Source organism: Ahaetulla prasina, chromosome 1 (genome assembly GCF_028640845.1).
Source record: "Ahaetulla prasina isolate Xishuangbanna chromosome 1, ASM2864084v1, whole genome shotgun sequence".
NCBI lineage: Eukaryota > Metazoa > Chordata > Lepidosauria > Squamata > Colubridae > Ahaetulla > Ahaetulla prasina.
The window spans coordinates 183,719,419-183,738,829 of NC_080539.1; the positions used below are offsets into that span (position 1 = coordinate 183,719,419).

General features: G+C 39.1%; 1 protein-coding gene across 1 annotated transcript in view; it reads right to left on the reverse strand.

The window, feature by feature from the left end:
• ITSN2 (intersectin 2) overlaps positions 1-19,411 on the reverse strand; it is a 95,331-nt gene that overhangs the window by 6,381 nt on the left and 69,539 nt on the right. Inside the window, exons 30-34 of the mRNA XM_058184619.1 lie at positions 14,180-14,301; positions 10,649-10,755; positions 9,505-9,688; positions 962-1,060; positions 629-796 (exon numbers count right to left, since the gene is read on the reverse strand). Of these exons, the coding sequence (XP_058040602.1) occupies positions 629-796; positions 962-1,060; positions 9,505-9,688; positions 10,649-10,755; positions 14,180-14,301 (680 nt within the window). The remainder of the gene's footprint in view (positions 1-628; positions 797-961; positions 1,061-9,504; positions 9,689-10,648; positions 10,756-14,179; positions 14,302-19,411) is intronic.

The following is a 19,411-nucleotide window of genomic DNA, read 5'->3' on the forward strand; positions in this document are numbered from 1 at the left end:
ACTGAAAAGCCTGATTGGTCTTATTATCAGGGGATGTCTTATTTTTATTTTATTTTATTTATTTGATTTTTATACCGCCCTTCTCCCGAAGGACTCAGGGCGGTGTACAGGCAAAAGTAAAAAAAAACAGACAATACAATATACAATTTAAAATGCAAGTTAAAAAACTTATTATAATTAGCCTAAAAACTTTAAAATATATAAAAAACTAAAATCCCATTTAAAATTAGTAATAAGAAATTTAAAATCGATAAAACTTAAGCCAGCCCCGCGCAAGTGAAAAGATGTGTCTTCAGTTCGCGACGAAAGGTCCGAAGGTCAGGTATTTGGCGTAAACCCGGGGGAAGCTCGTTCCAGAGTGTGGGAGCCCCCACAGAGAAGGACCTTCCCCTGGGGGCCGCCAGCTGACATTGCTTGGCGGACGGCACCCTGAGAAGTCCCTCTCTGTGAGAGCGTACGGGTCGGTGGGAGGCATGCGGTAACATTATTTTGGGGAAAACAGGGTATAAGGTATGTAATTCAGATATTATCTAAAGATTTATGAGGTGTTATCTAACATTTCTTCCATGCCATAGGAACTATGCAATAGCACATTTGAGTTGGATCTCTTGACCACTGAGCCCATTACCTCAACAAGTCCTTCGCACTGGACATGGGACTGTATCCATTCAAGTCTGTCTGAATTCTCCTTCTCACGCACCCCCTCATTCACCTGGGAACACAATTCTTCAGCACGCTCGAGAGCCTGCTTCAGATTATTGTGATCAGGATGAGTTTCAGGGGTATTTTCCAAAATCTGGTTGCAGAAAAAGACAAATTAACTCATGGCTTAAATAAAAGGCAATATTGAGACAAAAACCTCATTCTTATATTTTCATAAATGTATTTGCCATGCTGTATTCACCCTTCCACATCAGGCAACTTATTTAGAGATTCAGAAAAAGAGCAACCAGGTACTCACACTCTTGATGAGCAGAGGGTAGCGAGTAATTCTCTGCATCGGTTTCAGAAGAAAGCTGGACAGGGGCATGCCTTTACAGCGGGAATCTGAGGCCAATTTCTACAAGTTTAAACAAATTTGAAACAAAAACATTCATTATAGAAATATAGAACATCTCTAGCTTCTGAAAAGTTTTTAACAGTTGATTTTCCATGTTTCGTAACCAGCGACTTGTGCCTGTAATTTACAGAAGAGGATATCTTAACTTTTGAAAACTGCAATAAAGCTGCTTGTCAGGAAATCTGTGAGTTGGGCAAAATACCAGCCTTATATTTAATATTAAGATTGTTCATTTTAAATGTAGCGAAGGGCTTTCATAATTCAGAAACTGCATGATTCCCCTCCAGTGGACATATGCATACGAAAAGATAAATAATAGGATAAGGGTGGGAGTCATATCAATTGGTTCTGACTAAAGCTGCGAATGCACAGACTAGAACTACATAATGAGATAATAAAACCTAACTGAAGGTGTCTCAGTTAATTTAACATTTCCTTCAATGTGCTAAGTATTTTTATAAAGGAAATCTAGAAAGAAGGAAGGCAGATTCATTGATCTAAATCATGGCATCATCTCAGCACCATCCACAGGTTATTTGTCTATGTCAAACCTGCAACACCGCAGGTGTTGGATTGCAATCAACACTCTGTTCCTTTTGTATTTCAAGATGGTGCCGCCGAAGGCTGCCTCGGTGAAATGCTCTCTAATGGTTTCTTTATTTCTAATTATTCTCTGCGACTCATCATGGATTTCTTAATCACAAGACCATCTGCTAAAAATTAAGCAATGTTTCTTTAAGGATCAGCTCTCTGGGATCTCACAAACCACCCATCCCCGTCTTTACAAACGCGGAGGAGAGTCTAACACAGGAAGAAGCAATTTCCCCGGAGCCATTACCAAAAAAACCAAACAGAAGAAGCGAAAAAAGAGAGGTAAATGAGCTGGGATTTTAAACTTATTAAGGAACAGAAGAAATAAAACTCCTCTGCCTTCAATTTTCCTAACCAATGTATGTTCACTTGCTAAGATGAAATACTCCTCTTAAACAGATACAATTCTGATTTTCACAATTCAGCAGTCCTATGCTTCTCTGAAACCTGGTTAAATGAATCAATTGAATCAATTGAAGATAGCAGCTTGCATATCCCAGGGTTTCAGATTGAACGATCAAACAGAATTACAAAAACATCTAGTAAACAGGGAGGAGGCTTATGCTTATATATTAACAACAGCTGGTGTCAGAATTTAACTGTAATTTACAAATTCTGTGATGAAAATTTAGAGACATTAATTACATCAACTGCAAACCATACTATTCGCCTCATGAATTTTCCTCATTTCTTTTAATTGCTGTTTATGATCATTGCATGATTCACCTTGTACCTACTTACAGGCAAAGACTTAAAACCACAAAACCAACAATCAAATCAAGACCTGGACTAAGGAGGCAAAATTAAAGCTGCAGGCTTTCTTTGACTGCACTGATTGGAAAATTTTTGAAGATACCTTTGCAGACCTGGATGAATTCACAGATACTGTAACATCATATGTCAGCTTTTGTGAAGACCTATGTGTATCGACAAGAAATTTGCAAATATACAGCAACAACAAACCTTGGTTCACAGCTAAACTTAAGCAGCTATGTCGTTCCAAAGAGGAAGCCTACAGAAAAAGTGATAAAATGCTGTACAATTAGGCCAGAAATGTATTAACAAGGGAGATCAGAGCAACAAAAAGAGGCTATTCTGAAAAGTTAAAGAATCAGTTCTCAACAAATGAGCCAGCAAACATGTGGAAAACTCTTAAAAATAACACCGCCTACCGCAAACCTCCTTCCCAGGCTGAAGGAAATTAACAACTGGCAGATGACTTGAACGTGTTTTACTGCAGGTTTGAAAGGAAACTACAGCCACCTATCTCCACAACCCCCATCTCAGACACACCAACAACAGCCAAGCCTCCTACAACTGACCCCATCCCATTGGGTTCACAACCCCTAGTGATCACAGAAAAGGAAGTGCAGGACCTATTTCACAGACAAAAGCCAGGAAAAGCTCCAGGCCCAGACAAGATAACTCCTTCTTGCTTAAAAGTCTGTGCTGACCAATTGGCTCCCATCTTCACCCATATTTTCAATAAATCACTAGAGATGTGCTATGTTCCTTCTTGCTTCAAACGCTCTACCATCATCCCAGTGCCGAAGAAGCCCACCATCAAGGAACTGAATGACTACAGACCAGTTGCTCTAACATCTGTAGTCATGAAAACCTTTGAAAGGCTAGTGCTTTCCTACTTGAAAACCATCACGGATCCGCTGTTAGACCCCTTGCAATTTGCATACCGAGCAAACAGATCAACAGATGATGCTGTTAATATGGCTCTGCACTACATCCCACAACATCTTGAACCTCCAAAGACCTATACAAGGTCCTCTTTGTAGACTTTAGTTCAGCATTTAATACCATTATTCCAGATACTCTTCTAACTAAGCTAAACCAGCTACAGGTACTTGTAAGTGGATCACAAGCTTCCTAACAAACAGAAAGCAGCAGGTGAAGCTAAGCAGAATGACATCAGATACCTTTACAATTAGCACAGGGGCCCCCCCAAGGCTGTGTGCTCTCCCCACATCTCTTCTCTCTGTATACCAATGACTGCATCTCCAATGATCCATCTGTCAAACTACTGAAGTTCACAGATGACACAACAGTGATCGGTTTCATTCGAGACAATGTTGAATCCGCATACAGACAGGAGGTCGAACGACTAGCCTCATGGTGTTACTAGAACAATCTGGAACTGAACACACTCAAAACCGTAGAAATGGTGGTAGACTTTAGGAGAAACCCTTCCATACTTCCATCTCTCACAATACTAGACAACCAGTATCAACAGTAGAAACCTTCAAATTTGTAGGTTCTACAATATCGCAAGATCTAAAATGGACAGCTAACATCAAAAACGTCATCAAAAAAGGACAAGAAAAAATGTTCTTTCTGCGCCAACTCAGAAAACTCAAACTGCCCAAGGAGCTGCTGACCCAGTTCTACAGAGGAATTATTGAGTCTGTCATCTGTACCTCTATAATTGCCTGGTTTGGTTCTGCAACCCAACAAGACAGACACAGACTTCAGAGGATAATTAGAACTGCAGAAAAAATAATTGCTACCAACCTGCCTTCCATTGAGGACCTGTATACTGCATGAATCAAAAAGAGGGCTGTGAAAATATTTACAGATCCCTCACATCCTGGACATAAACTGTTTCAACGCCTACCCTCAAAACGACGCTATACAGCACTGCACACCAGAACAACTAGACACAAGAACAGTTTTTTCCCGAACGCCATAACCCTGCTAAACAAATAATTCCCTCAACACTGTCAAACTATTTACTAAATCTGCCCTACTATTAATCTTCTCATCATTCTCAACACTCATCTCCTTTCAGTTACAACTGTAACTTTGTTGCTTGTATCCTTATGATTTATACCAGGGGTGTCCAAACTACGGCCCGCGGGCCAACTGCGGCCCGCGGGTCAGTTTTTATTGGCCCGCAGCAAATTCTCGGTGGACAGTGGGGTGCGGCCCCCGTCCTGGCCCCCAAGGAAGCCGCCGCTCGCCCGGTTGCAGATGCGGAGTGGCTCCGCTGAGGCGATCCCCGCCCACCCGGGGCTGCGGGCCGGCCATTCCGCCACTGGGCTGTAGGGGGCGCCCAGGACGCCCATGGCTCCAGCCCGGCCCACCAGACAGAGGAAGAGGCGGGCAGGCGGCGACGCCCATCGTCCCCACGAGGGGCTTAGCCCCGGAAGCCAGGCGGGTGAGGCACTCTGCTTCCCAGCCCCGCGCGGGATCCTCTCCGGGCGCGGCGCTCTGCACGCGCTCAGGGGGCGCTTACTTGTCGCGGATGATGGTCTGCAGCTCCCGGATCTGGTCGTTCATGGGCAGGAGTTTGAGCTGGGCCGCCGCCGATCCCGGCCAGTCGTGACGCGTCGCCGTCGCTGACGTGGCCGTGGCCTCCTCGGCGCCCCCGTCGCCCGCACAGCAGCCGTTCCCGCCAGCGCAGCAGCATCGGCTGCCGTCGGCGCTGCTGCTGCTGCTGTCCGGGCTCAGGCTGTCACCGCTGCCCGGGCCGGGGTCGGCGGCGCACCTGCCGAGGCCCGCCCTTGCCGGCATCCCGGCCTCTGCCCCCACCGGGCCCACCACGCGCCGGTCGCGGCAAGGCATCGCCTCCCTGCGCCGCCGGAGCAGCCCCCGCGGCGCCCCCCCACACGCCCCGCTTTACCTCCCCCGCGGGCCCGTGTGCCGCCCGTGACGCGCCGAGCTCGCCCGCTCCCATTGGCCGCCGCGCCTGCCGCTCCGCGCGCGCCGCCACTCGGCGTTCGGAGGAGGGCGGTGCCCGCCCACTCGCCCCTAGTTAGCCCGTCCCTTTCTGGCCTGGGTGGAGCCGCGTGGCACACCTGAGTGGCTGCGAGGAAGCGGTGCGGGCCTCGCCTGGGCCTCCCCGGAGTCCCTCCATTGGCTGCTGTGTCTCCCTCAGTGGGAAGAGAGTTCGCGACGGACGGTGGAAAATCCCCAGTAAATACATGCTGGTTGCCAAAAGCTTGACTTTTGATGTAACTGGGGATGCTGCGAAGGTCATAAATGCAAAGACTGGTGGTAAGTCACTTTTTTCAGTGCTGTTGTATTGGTCGCTAAATGAGTGGTTGCAAGCCGAGGATTACTGGTAGCCGCTGTCAGTATTTAGGTCTCTATGTATTTAGGTTTCTATGCCCATAGCCACATCCACTCAGTTACATGAGGAGTTAGCCACGCCCACCAGTCACATGACCACCAAGCCACACCCCAAAATAAGCCACGCCCACAGAACTGGTACAAAAATTTTTAGCCCCCCCCCCCCCCCCCCGGTGGCCCAGGCCTTTGCTTATTTTTCTGTATTTGGCCCTCACTCAAAAAACTTTGGACACCCCTGATTTATACTGATATTGTTTCCTGATTGCTTATTTGTAGCCTATGACTATCATTAAATGTTGTATCATTAAGTGTTAAATTTGTACCCTATGACTATCATTAAGTGTTGTAAGTGTCGTACCTTGATGAAGGTATCTTGTCTTTCATATACATGAGAATATGTGCACCAGGATAAATTCCTTGTGTGTCCAATCACACTTGGCCAATAAAAATTCTATTCTAAATTCTACCTGCATCAACATGTACTTACAAATTCTGCCCTTCCCCTAATCACTATGCATCATCCTTGTTAAACTGCTAACAGCTCTACATTTTTACAGTGAAAAAGAAAAATGGCTTGTGTCCAATTAATGGACACCAAAACATCCAACCATCCGTCGTACAGAACTTTCAACCAGCTGTCATCCAAAACTAGGTATGCACGCCCCTTATTTCCTCTATACCAACCACTACAGAACTTAAATGCAAACTGATAAATGCAAGAAGTATTGTAAACAAAATGCCTGAATTTCTCCTCTTGTTAAATACTGGTACATTAGACATTATATTTGTATGCGAAACATGGCTGAACTCATCCCTCCCAGACTCCATCATTTCAGACAAAGAATATCATGTTTTCTGGTCTGATCGTGAAACCCGCAGAGGAGGTGGAGTGGCTATCTTTTACAAAAAGTCACTGAATCTAAAAAATATTCAAGTTGTACATAAACTCGCTCTTCCAGAAACTATTGTCTGTGAACTGTCCCTAAACATTGCACTTTGCTTCTTGCTATGCTACAGAGCCCCCGACTACAACATTGCACATGCAAACATGTTAACCACACTACTAACGTGGGCTGCCTCTTGCCCTTATCCTCTCATCTTCCTGGGTGACCTCAACCTACCTCTTATTAACTGGATAACAAACGAACGTACAACTGAACCCATCCATACTACCCTGTACAATGCTGTTACAAATCTAGGTCTTGATCAACTAGTAGCTAACAATACAAGACTAAACAACTGCCTTGACTTCACCTTCTGCAACAACGCAAACTCAATTTATGGACTACAAATAAAAGAACCCTTTTCCAACAGTGAGCACAGCATGGTAGACTTTTGTCTCAATATACGCCCTTACAATAATCTCCATAATAATGGTATACTAAACTACAATTTCAAAAAAGCCAACTATAATCTTATAGACACCGACCTTTCATCTCTTGACTGGCAAATTCTATTCTCTAACTGTATCACTGCTGAAGACCACTATAGTGTTTTCCTACTTGAAGTCAATAAAGTCATTAAACTATACATACCACAAACCACCACCAAAATCAGGAAAAACAAACTACCCATTTCAAGAAAAAAACTCCAATCCCAAAAAAAATCCCTCTGGCAAACAAACAAAACTGGCTATGTAGCCAACTTTAAAAACCACTACAAAAATATATGCCACCAAATAAAGACTGAATGCACCAATTACCACATCAAACAAGAAGAAGACCTTCTGCGCACAAAATCCAATCGCACTTTCTATAATTTTGTAAATAACAAACTTAAAGACTTGAGATTCATCCCACCCCTAAAAGGATATAACGGGAAAGAATGTAATGATGGAACAGTTAAAGTAAACCTCTTTAACACATTCTTCAGCTCAGTCTTTGTTAACAGTAATGGCTCATACCCAAAATTCTCCAATCATACCAACAATGATTACGACAATCTAACACAAATAGATTTCACAGAAGATAAGGTTGAAAAGGCCCTTCGCAGACTGAAACCATCTCTATCTATTGGACCTGATGGTCTATGTGCATACTTCTTAAAAAAGCTCTTTTTTTTGTTATAGCAAAACCCCTAAGCATAATCTTTGAAAAATCTTTCAGGACCAGCTCCCTTCCCAAACTATGGTCACTAGCCACGGTCATCCCTGTCTTCAAAAAAGGAGACCCCAGCCTAGTTGAAAATTACAGACCAATTTCTTTATGCTACGTCACCTGCAAAATAATGGAATCAATCATTAACCAATCCATCACCCTCCACCTTGAAACAAACAACCTACTCTCTAATAAACAATTTGGTTTCAGAAAAAAATTATCCTGTAATTTACAACTTCTTCACTGCAAAAACATATGGACTACAAATCTTGATCAGGGCAAAGCAATAGATGCAATTTACATAGACTTCTGTAAAGCTTTTGACTCAGTGGTACATGACAAACTTCTTCTAAAACTAAAATCCTATGGCATCTCCGGACCCCTCCATAATTGGATAACAGCGTTCCTGTCAAACAGACAACAAGTGGTCAAAATAGGCAGTGCCCTATCAAATCCTGCTCCTGTCAATAGCAGTGTCCCCCAAGGCAGCGTTCTAGGACCAACACTCTTCATATTATACATTAACGACCTCTGTGACCATATTATAAGTAACTGTGTTCTCTTCCCAATGATGTTAAACTATTTAACACTACCAACAATACCGCTACCCTTCAAAAAGACCTTAACCTTGTGTCGGAATGGTCAAAAATTTGGCAACTCCAAATCTCAATCAGCAAATGCTCTGTCTTACACATTGGAAAAAAGAATCAGAACACTAAATACAAGCTTGATGGACATTACCTTGTAGATAACCCTCACATTGTCAAAGACCTTAAAGTTTATCAAACGATCTAAGTGCCAATACCCACTGCAACTACATCGCCAAAAAGGCTTTAAGAGTTGTAAACTTAATCTTGCGTAGCTTCTTCTCCAGAAAGATTACACTACTAATCAGAGCATACAAAACATTTGCTAGACCAATTCTCAAATACAGCTCACCTGTCTGGAATCCACATTACATTTTGAACATTAATACAATTGAGCGTGTCCAGAAATATTTTACAAGAAGAGTTCTCCACTCCTCTGATCACAACAAAATACCTTATGCCACCAGACTTGAAATCCTGGGTTTAGAAAATGTAGAACTCCCCCGCCTTCGGCATGACCTGAGTATAACTCATAAAATCATTTGCTACAATGTCCTTCCTGTTGAAGATTACTTCAGCTTCAATCGCAACAATACACGAGCACACAATAGATTTAAACTTAATGTGAACCGCTCCAATCTTGATTGTAGAAAATATGACTTCAGTAACAGAGTTGTTAATGCCTGGAATGCACTACCTAACTCTGTGGTCTCTTCCCAAAATCCCCAAAGCTTTAACCAAAGACTATTGACCTCACCCCATTCCTAAGAGGTCTGTAAGGGGCGTGCATAAGAGCATCAGCGTGCCTATCGTTCCTGTCCTAATGTTCCCTTTGATTGTATCCAATTTGTATGGTTATTTCACGCTTATACTTATATATGCTGTTGTGTTTGACAAATAAAAATAAAAAAATTAAAATATACCACTACAGCAAGTTATACATTCTGTTACGATCTTCCTTTGCTTTTTGGAGAGGGAGTCAAGGCTTGCTTCTATTCTTCAAGTAGAAAGTTACTGTTACACTTGCACATGCAACCCAAAGGGAAAGGAAAGATAGTGAAGAGAGAGTTACTGAATAACAGCCTACTTTCAAAAATTCTTTGAACTCTGGCTCTTCATCCGTTTTTTGCTGTAACAAGGCAGCTCCATTAAGCTGGCAGCTGCAGAATCGAATATAGGCTTGCATATGGGATAACTGAGCAGCCAAGATGTCACCAATCATCTGTACTGGCATTTTCTCCCCCCCAGTCTTCTTGCGCACCCGAAGGGCTCTGGAAAAAAAAAACCATAGGAAAACAGATTGATTCCAGAAATTCCAGAAAGATGTAGCTATAGAAGGCCTTGTAAACAAGGCTTCCTGTTTCACAAGACACTGTGAGAAATAGGAGAGATGTGGATCTGGCAGGCACACCGAACAGGTAAAATATAGACTCTCAGAATTTGCCAATTTGGAATTCAAATATTTTGCAAAATGGTTGTCTTGGTGGGCTTGACAATACACAAAGCTTTTATTTAGCAAGAAGGAAAACTGACAAGATTGCTTTCCAGGAGTTCTTGAAGCTTTCTAGGGCATTACTAATCAATCAATCCCATCACTCAGTCAATCTTATTTACAACCAAAAGGCCCAAAAGCAAGCTACAAATATAAACTTAACATTAGATGTCAACCATCCCAGCTTATCTCAATGTCCAAACGAACATTGGGATTATAGTCTTCTATCAGTTTTATTTCGTAATAATGCTTCTGGAATCTGTGAGAGCCCCAGAAAAATTCTTAGAAAATTATGCTTGAGGCTCACACTGCTTAAATATTCATTTTATTTAAAAAAAAATTAAATCAGAAAGATAAAATCAGGGCATGAAGCCTGGAATGTGCCAGAGGAGGTATCTATGAGCACCGTGGAATTCCCAGTGCCTGGAACTGTGCCTGAAACCCTGGAACTGTAATCAGATGAGACTGTGAATGCCAAACTAGAAATCTTCTCCCTTCAAACTTGTATCAAATCAGGCAATAGATGGCAGATAATACAACGGAATAACCTTAAGGAAGAAAGCAGGGACACACGCTCTTTATATTTTGGAGAAAATTTTAAAACTGAGGTAAGAGGTACTCAAATGTAATTTGTGTCTCCATTGAACAATATTGGTTTGGGGTGGGTGGGGATGATATTGCTGTTTCGGATTGAGGCATTTAGCAGGACAAAAATTAACAAAACAGTAGCAGCACTTACTTCAATAACTTTGTATTACACAATATGAGCTCTTTCCAGTTAACAAAGATTAATCCCATTTCGGCTTCCAAGAGACAGCCTGCTTCAGTCATTTGTTTCTGGAAAACCTACAGAGAGGAAGAACAATATTAGTGATAGTTGTGACTCAAATCACAACTGATTCAATAAATAATAATTTATGAAATATTTTATTTATTCTTTCTATTGGACTCAAACTGTCTGATAATTTTTTTCAAAATATTTGACATTGTTGAATTATAGTAATCAAATGCAAAGGCTGTTTTCTTACTTGTTCAGTTTATCAATTTTGAGAAAAAACACAAAACAGCAGATTCTTTCTCTCCTGTAGCACTGTGACAAGAGGTACTAAACTTTCTGGAAATTCTAGAACTCGATTTTCTATTTCTCCTGATGGAGAAAAATGGTTCTTTCAAATCTGTGTATTTTTCATGTGGGAGACAAACTGATTTTAGCCATTCTTCTACCAAGAGGATCAAACATTCTTCCTTGATCTGACTGAATCATTATATTTCCAACAATATTTAGAAAATGAACTATACCAGGGGTGAAATCTAAAAATTTTCCCTACCGGTTCTGTGGGCGTGGCTTAATTGGTGGGCATGGCTTGGTGGTCAGATGACTGAGTGGATGTAGCCAATAACAATAAATAATAAATATAATAAACAAAGTATAAAAAACAATAAGAGGTATCAAAAACCAACTTTCACACTTTACACACACACAACACAACACAATTGACTCACACACAATGTAAAAGCAGCTGCACTTCACACTTCACACAGTCACAAAAAGCTCAAAAACCAACTTTCACACTTTACACATACACAACTCACACACACACACACTCACAAAATGCCATATACAGCTTTCTGAGATTTTGTGTGTTTGTGTAGTTAGAGTGAAACACTACAGAAACACCCCAAATCTCAGAAAGCTGCAAAAATATTTTATTTTATTATTTTATTTTATTTTATTGTGGACTTCAAATCCCAGAGTTCCTCAACCAGCAAAGAAGGAAGTTAAAGTAAGCTCTTTTTTTCTTCAGTAGCTGAAGAAAACATGCCTTGCCAGCCCAAAAGAGCAGTAATTATAGGTAAGTGAGGAGGGAGAATTGGCTGGGCTTGGCTGGGGGCTCTTGTAAGTGGGGGCTGTTAAAAAGTGAGTTTAAAAACCTGTGAGGATCAGGAAACTCCTCTGGGATCGCCAGAGGAGGCTTTTAAAACCTCTGGTTTTTTTCTTTTTTTCCCCCCCCCTTCGGCTGAAGGGTTTTTTAAAAAAAAAAACTTTTAAAGTGTTCTGATGATCTCTGCTGATGATCATCAGAGGTTTTTTTTTAACTTTTCAAGGCATTTTTCAGCTGAAGAAAAACTTTTAAAAGTAAAAAAACAAACCTCTGCTGATGGTGCGGCTCAGCAGAGGCAGGAGGGGCGGGCCCAGGGATTTTTGCTACCGGTCCTCTGAACCAGCAGCTGCCATCACTACCTAATTGAGGAGCCGGTGCGAACCGGGAGCATTTCACCCCTGAACTATACGTTTTAGCAATCAGACCTATATGCCAGCAAATAAAATACATTACATTAATTTTCTCCAAGTATGGTATATAAATTTAATCCTTCCATTGAAATTCCCATTTTTGCATATCTATTATTATATCTAATTTTGCACTCATATAATTATACAGTCCTTAACTTGTTCAATTTCTGAGTCATATTTCAGCAATCATCTATAGATAAGACCCAGCATTACTCCAAATGTAAGGTGTTGGTTACGACCTTTAAAGCGCTCCATGGCTTAGGACCTGGGTACTTACGGGACCGCCTGCTGTTACCACACGCCTCCCACCGACCTGTACGCTCCCATAGAGAGGGACTTCTCCGGGTGCCGTCCACTAAACAATGCCGGCTGGCGGCCCCCAGGGGAAGGGCCTTCTCTGTGGGGGCTCCCACACTCTGGAACGAGCTTCCCCCGGGTTTACGCCAAATACCTGACCTTCGGACATTCCGTCGCGAACTGAAGACTCATCTTTTTATCCGCGCGGGGCTGGCTTAAATTGGGATTTTAATGTTAATTTATTAATTTTAAACAGGGTTTTTTAGTATGGTAAATTTTAATCACCAGGCTAATTTTAAATAAGTTTTTAAAATCGTATTTTAAACCTGTATATCGTATTGTCGGTTTTATCATGCCTGTACACCGCCCTGAGTCCTTCGGGAGAAGGGCGGTATAAAAATCAAATAAAATAAATAAATAAATAAATAAATAAATAAATAAATAAATAAATAAATAAATAAATAAATGTCATATTGTAAGGCTTTAAAATTCAATCAAATCTCTAAGTATTCCTTTTGTTTCTGCAATTCTTCTAATACAATACTATTCATTTGCAATATTAAAATCAATGTAGAAGATGAGGTCATTACAAAAATAAAAGTATTAGGAGAGTGTCTTATTAATAAAATCTTCAGTTATATGAATAATTTCTCTCTTCTGTGCTTTCTTTCTGCTTTCCTTTTCATAAAAATTAACAAAGTAAGAGATAATAAATCTGGACTAATTCTTTTTTTGTATTTATCCCAAACACTCAGTATGCTGCTCTTTATTACTTGTAAGCTGCTGATTTCTATTCAATCAATTCAGATATACCATCTAGAAGTCCAGCTTCCTCCATAAAGATCTCCAGCCCATAACAAGTTACAGTTCAGTCTGTAATCTTCCTCAGTCAACTATCTTGATAAAATTTAATAAAATTAAAGTTTGGAGTCGCCAGTTGTCCTTTCATTTCCTATATAATGAATTTAATCCTTGGCTTGTTTGTAAAATCCATATACCATTTGATAGTTGTTTATGCCAGTCATTTAATGTCTTGTTTTCAATATTTAATTAAACAATTCCAATGATTTCAAGGGAGACATCATATGATAACTAAGACAATCACATTTTGAACAAGAAATTATTATCTCTGGAGTCCTTGGTGCTCTCTGACTTGGCATTTGCTTGAGATGTTTGATGCTTGAGATGTAACATCATCAAGGCTAGGGAGTGTGGGTTTGCTCCCTGTTATTATATAATAGCTTGTCCTGCCAGTGATTGGGGCTTTCTTCTTGGTAGTTCCTTGTTAGGCTATTGCTTTCTGTTAGCTTGATTGTCTGGTGTTAATTCCTGCTGATTTGGGGGTTAGCTATGGTCTTTTTTTCCTTCTTACCTTTTTTATTGTCTCTTTTGAATGGTGTGTAAATGTGGTTTGTATCTATTTATTTATTGATGGCTGATTTGTCTGAAAGCCAAACAAAATATTACACTGCATATTCAAAAGATTAATGTGTGTTTTTACTGTATAAAATATGGAAATTCTCATGGCTGATGATTCTTACAATACTGTATTGAACGATGAAGTATGCATGCTATTTTATTTATACTGTGTGGTCATTTCTCACAAGACCTTCCAATTTAATTAAAAGCTATGAAAACATTTTTATACAGCAACAACTTTTCTTTCCAAGCAGATCTTACCTCTACGACAAGCTGAAGGTCATCCATGTATTTTTCTTCTGTCTGGATCAACTCATGTATATAACCCTGCTTCTTCCTTTCCATGGGTTGCATTGTGTCAAGGCTCTGGAGATCAGCACACCCTGTAAAATTAAGCATTCTTAATCGTTTTGAGCTTATTTGTTCAATACCAAATAGGCAATGAAAATTCACAGTGACTCTTTTAATGAATAAAAAAACCCAAAACTGACGCTGAAATAGGTGTATAGCACACATACACACTTTCTGATGTCTGCATGGTTCTCATTGAGGGTATAATTTCTAGTTCTCATAATTACTGTAGAAGTTATGTTTTGCTAAATTTATTTTATTGTCTGCTTCTGAGCTGTTCATGTTACATCACAATTTTATGTTTGTAGTATATCCAACATCACTGACTTACAAACTGGGCACAAGTGGCTGACTCTTACTTCCCTTGGCCTGCAAAAGGTTTCTCTCCCCTCCCCCCAATTTTTCCCCCAAAAGTTTCTTTCAACTAAGGAAAAGAGCAACTGGCATAAGAAAGAAGCACCATAATATATGCAACACAGCAGGGGTGAAATGCTCCCAGTTTGGACCTGATCGGGTAGTGATGGCAGCAGGTAGTTCGGAGAACCAGTAGCAAAAATCCCGGCCCCCCCACATGCCCAGCTGAGCCGCGTGATCATCAGAGGTTTTTTTTTTTACTTTTAAAAAAGCATTTTTTCTACGGCCAAAAAAATGCTTTTTAAAAGTAAAAAAAAAAGCCTTTGATGATCACACGGCTCAGCTGGGATCATCAGATCCTTTTAAAAGCATTTTTTCTACAACCTCTTCGGCCAAAGAGGTTGTAGAAAAAATGCTTTTAAAAAAAAAGTTGGCCATGCCCACCCAGTCACATTATCCCACCCCCACAGAACCGGTAGTAACAAATTTTACATTTCACCACTGCAACAAAGCCTTTGAAACTTTGGAGCATAGTGCACCGCTGATAAAATAAAAATGCTAGGTAGTTTCAATCCAGGGATTTGGAAATGGTCATCTGCCTCAAACCAAGTAAAATGTAAAAGCTGGATAGAAAATGTTCAGTAGATGAGAGAAGGTTTGGGAAACAAATGTGTTGATTTAGATTCTGGAATGTAGGCATTTTGTGGCATGCCCAACATGGAAAGTATTTGGGTAAGAGATAAACTCTTCCTTTTATAAAAGTAATCCCAATATATTCTCAAAATGCCGAATATGTAAATAGGTCCAAAATTTTGCCTATCTTCTTTTACTAGTACCTTAAAATTATTCATAAATGTTATCCATGAATAATGTAGATAATTATTTACTAAGAAAACCATTTACCAATATTGATATTTAAACCAACTATCCTTATTGTCCTGCCAATTGGTGAAAAAAACATGATCATTCTCATATATGCCCTAAACTGAGAAGTATAATAAAGTTGGCAAGAGAACAGAAATGTTAGCATGTTATATAAAAAATATTCAAAATAACTCCAAACAAAAAATCTTGCACCATAAGAAATATTTTAAAGCAAAAAGATTATACTGATAGACTGTTTATATGAAGTTGCTCTCAGTCCTCCTCTTTTTGTAAACCATTTACATTTATAAACCAGTTACTGTAAATCATGAACAGCTATCAGTAGAAATATTTTCTGAGAATGCATATGAATTTATCAGTAATTTTTGTTGTTCTCCTAGAGAATAAATTAATCCTCGAAGAAAATAATTCCAAATTCTAAAGCCCCCAGATTTCTCATGGGGTTTGAAGTTTCCATGAATGTTTTGAGTGGCAATTTAAGTACAGACTTCAGTATGCTACTCTTCAGATATAATACAAGCTCAATTGGCCTTTAATCATTTTAATCCTAAATACTGCTGTATCTCCATTATTCTACTGCTGTGAATTATTGTAGCCCTAACACACAGAAGAAATGTAAACTGTATGTGGGGAAGCATATTTAAATAATGTTCAGTTTTATGACAGTGGCAAATGTCCCGGATTCATGTGATCACCTTTTGCGATGTTCTGACAAGCGAAGTCAATGAGGAAGCCAAATTCACTTAAAAACCAGGTTACTAACTTAATAACTGCAGTGATTCACTTAACAAATGTGGGATAAAGTCATAAAATGGGGCAAAACTCACTTAAAAAATTTCTCACTTAGCAACATAAATTTTGGGTCAATTGTGGTCGTTAAGTCGAGGAATACAATGTGTCTGTGTCTGTGTGTGATGAAAAAACCAGCTTATATCGTTCTCCCTCACTTTTATATTCACAACAAAGCTGTGAGAAATTCAGGAGAGTTAGGGTCACAGTGAGCTTCATGGTAAAGCGTGAATTCAAACCTACCCATTATAAATCCAGGACAAAATGCTAATTTCTCTGAGCAATATAAAGGCAGAGATTATTTCCTAAGCTTCATTTTTTTTCTAAATAAGCATAAGGACCTTTAAAACTGGTATAAAACTGTGGTATAAAACCACAGAATTCCACAACAGTCAGCATCATTAGCCATAGCATTAGACTCTCTGGTTGAGAATTATGGAATACCACTATCAATCCAAGTGACTAGAGAAATCTCTTTGTGAATTAGTAAAAGGGTGAAAGGATGTGGGCATATCTTTTTAACCTATGCCACCGGTTTCCCAAATAACATGATTAGTTGAGAAAGTAGCATTTAGTGAGAAATGAAACAATTTAAGAAGGAAACTGACAACCTATAGCACCTGCTAGGAAAGCAAAGATCAGCAATGCATACCGTGTTAAAAGACTTGGCTTTGCAGAGTTATATGTTTATATTATAAATTTAAAACTAGTCTTGATCTTGTTTAGAGATCAATTTTTACAAGTTTGATCCCAATTTAATAGTAATAACTTCCTTCTTACATTCTGGGAATTCTTTTTGATGAGAATTGAAAACCTGTGTTGAATGAAGAGGTTTAAATTGATGTTAGAAATGACAACTTCTCCTCTATCATACACCAAAAATTGATCAAAGTACGCTCTAGCTATGTGATCATCTTCCAGAAGATTTTAGTAATTGGTTGGTTATATAATGAAGGAACAACACAAATGAATAATTTATGAAAATGTATCATCAAACCTGAGAATGGTTAAATGCGCTGAAAAGAAATCACACATCAATAAGGATATTTTCTGTGTGTCTCTTTAATAAAATATTTTTGCATAGTTATTTCCAGTGTTCAAAAAACAATGTTCATGCACAGCATCGGCTGTGTTTGTATAGCAAAACACTGATTATTATTCCACTGCTTTAATACTAGAAAGCTTCAAAATACAAATATCAAAACAGCACACAGCATAGTGATATTTAGGAAACAAACATAATTAATGACAAGAAAGCAGCGTTTTGCGGTAGCAGCCCAAAACACCACTACAGCTGGAAGTCTGTCATCACTGATTGACTTTAATAGAAAAATAATACAAGTCATAGGACATATTTTAGCAAATACTGGTTTGTGCGTTTCTGGCAAATCACACTGGGTAGTACAATTAATTTGTAAAAATAAAAATCAAGAATTCTTGAACTTTTACATTCTTTTTGAAAACAGAAAAAAAAGCATTGTCACAGCTATTTCATACTCCATTCAAAATGTCAAGAAATCACAAGCCTTTCTCTAAAAACTTTAAGAAAGTTGAATATTAATTTCTAAGTTAGGAAACCCCTCATTCCTATTTGGAGAACTTTAGTTCCATTTCCAGAATGGGGACAAATAACATATGCCTCATATGCAATTTGTAGATTATGCAATCTGCAAATAGATACTGTTATCTATTATATTAAAAAACCTTAGCCATCCAAATGAAAAAAATAAAGCTATTCATATCTAAAGAACATAATTTATATAGATCAGAATGCTTAAAACTTGGACTCAACTATCATAATAGTCTCCTTTTTATTTTGAAAATCCCTGTGACAAAGAAAACTATTTTGCAACTTTTGTAAATTGGGATATTGAAATTAAGAGAAGAAAATTTCCCCTATTCTATGTGAATTTTATTTGGGTAAGTTTCTCAGAATCCTAATTGTGAACCCTCCTCAAATAATTTGTTGCACAATACATTTTTTAAATTACTTCTTTCTGAAATTTTAGCAAGTATAACTCACTATAACCATACACAAATTTTATGCATGTTTCTGAATTATTATTTAGTTATGCCGTGATCTGCTTGGGCCTAGCTTTTTTAACATATTAATATACTAGAAATAAAATTATAAATACAGAAATGAATTCTCAGTGAAATAGAATACTAATAATAAATAATAGCAAATTAGCCTGTGCATATCAAACATTCTTATTAATGTCAATGAATAATTTGTACCTCTTTTGAGCTATATTGTACCTCTTGCATTAAAATGCATTTTATCTCTGAAGATTCTTAACTGACAAAAACATCTTTTTTTTAAACTCACCCTACTGGTACAGTAACCATTTGTTCATTCTAACAGTAATAATTAGTGCTAAATTAAGTCCAACAAACCAAAGCAAACACCCTTACTTTTTTACTGGGAAATCAACCAGACATTTGAACTTTAAAATATGGTTAAATTCATTTCTGCAACTGATAAGCCAAGGACAAACAACCTCAAGTCCCCAGTACCCTGAGATTACAGGTAATCCTCACAACAGTTCATTTAGTGACCATTCAAAGTTACAACAGCAGTGAAAAAGTGATTTATGACCATTTTTCACACTTACGACTGTTGTCGTCACCTGATCAAAATTTAGATGTGTGGCAACTGACTCATATTTATGACAGTTGCAATGTCCCAGGGTCATGCGATCCCCTTTTGAGACTTTCTGATAAGCCAAGTCAATGGGGAAGCCAGATTCACTTAACAACTGTGTTACTAAACAATTACTGGCAAAAAAAGATCATAAAATGGAGTAAAACTCAATCAACAACCATTTCACTTAGCAAAATAAATTTTTGGGTCCAATTGTGGTCGTAAGTTGAGGACTACCTGTATCAAACTGAAATTTCATGGCAAAATACCACAATTTCTATTTCCATCCCCCTTCCCATAAGCTCAGAAAGCACAATGCTTCCATTTCTGCCATTAAAACTCCTCAGGCCTCTGAAACAGCCTGAAATTGTACCAAGTTTAACTTTAGGTTAAACATTTTTTAAAGGTAGAAACGAGCAATAAGCCCCTCGGAGGCTTTCTGCTCACATTCTCATCCTTAAAAACCCATG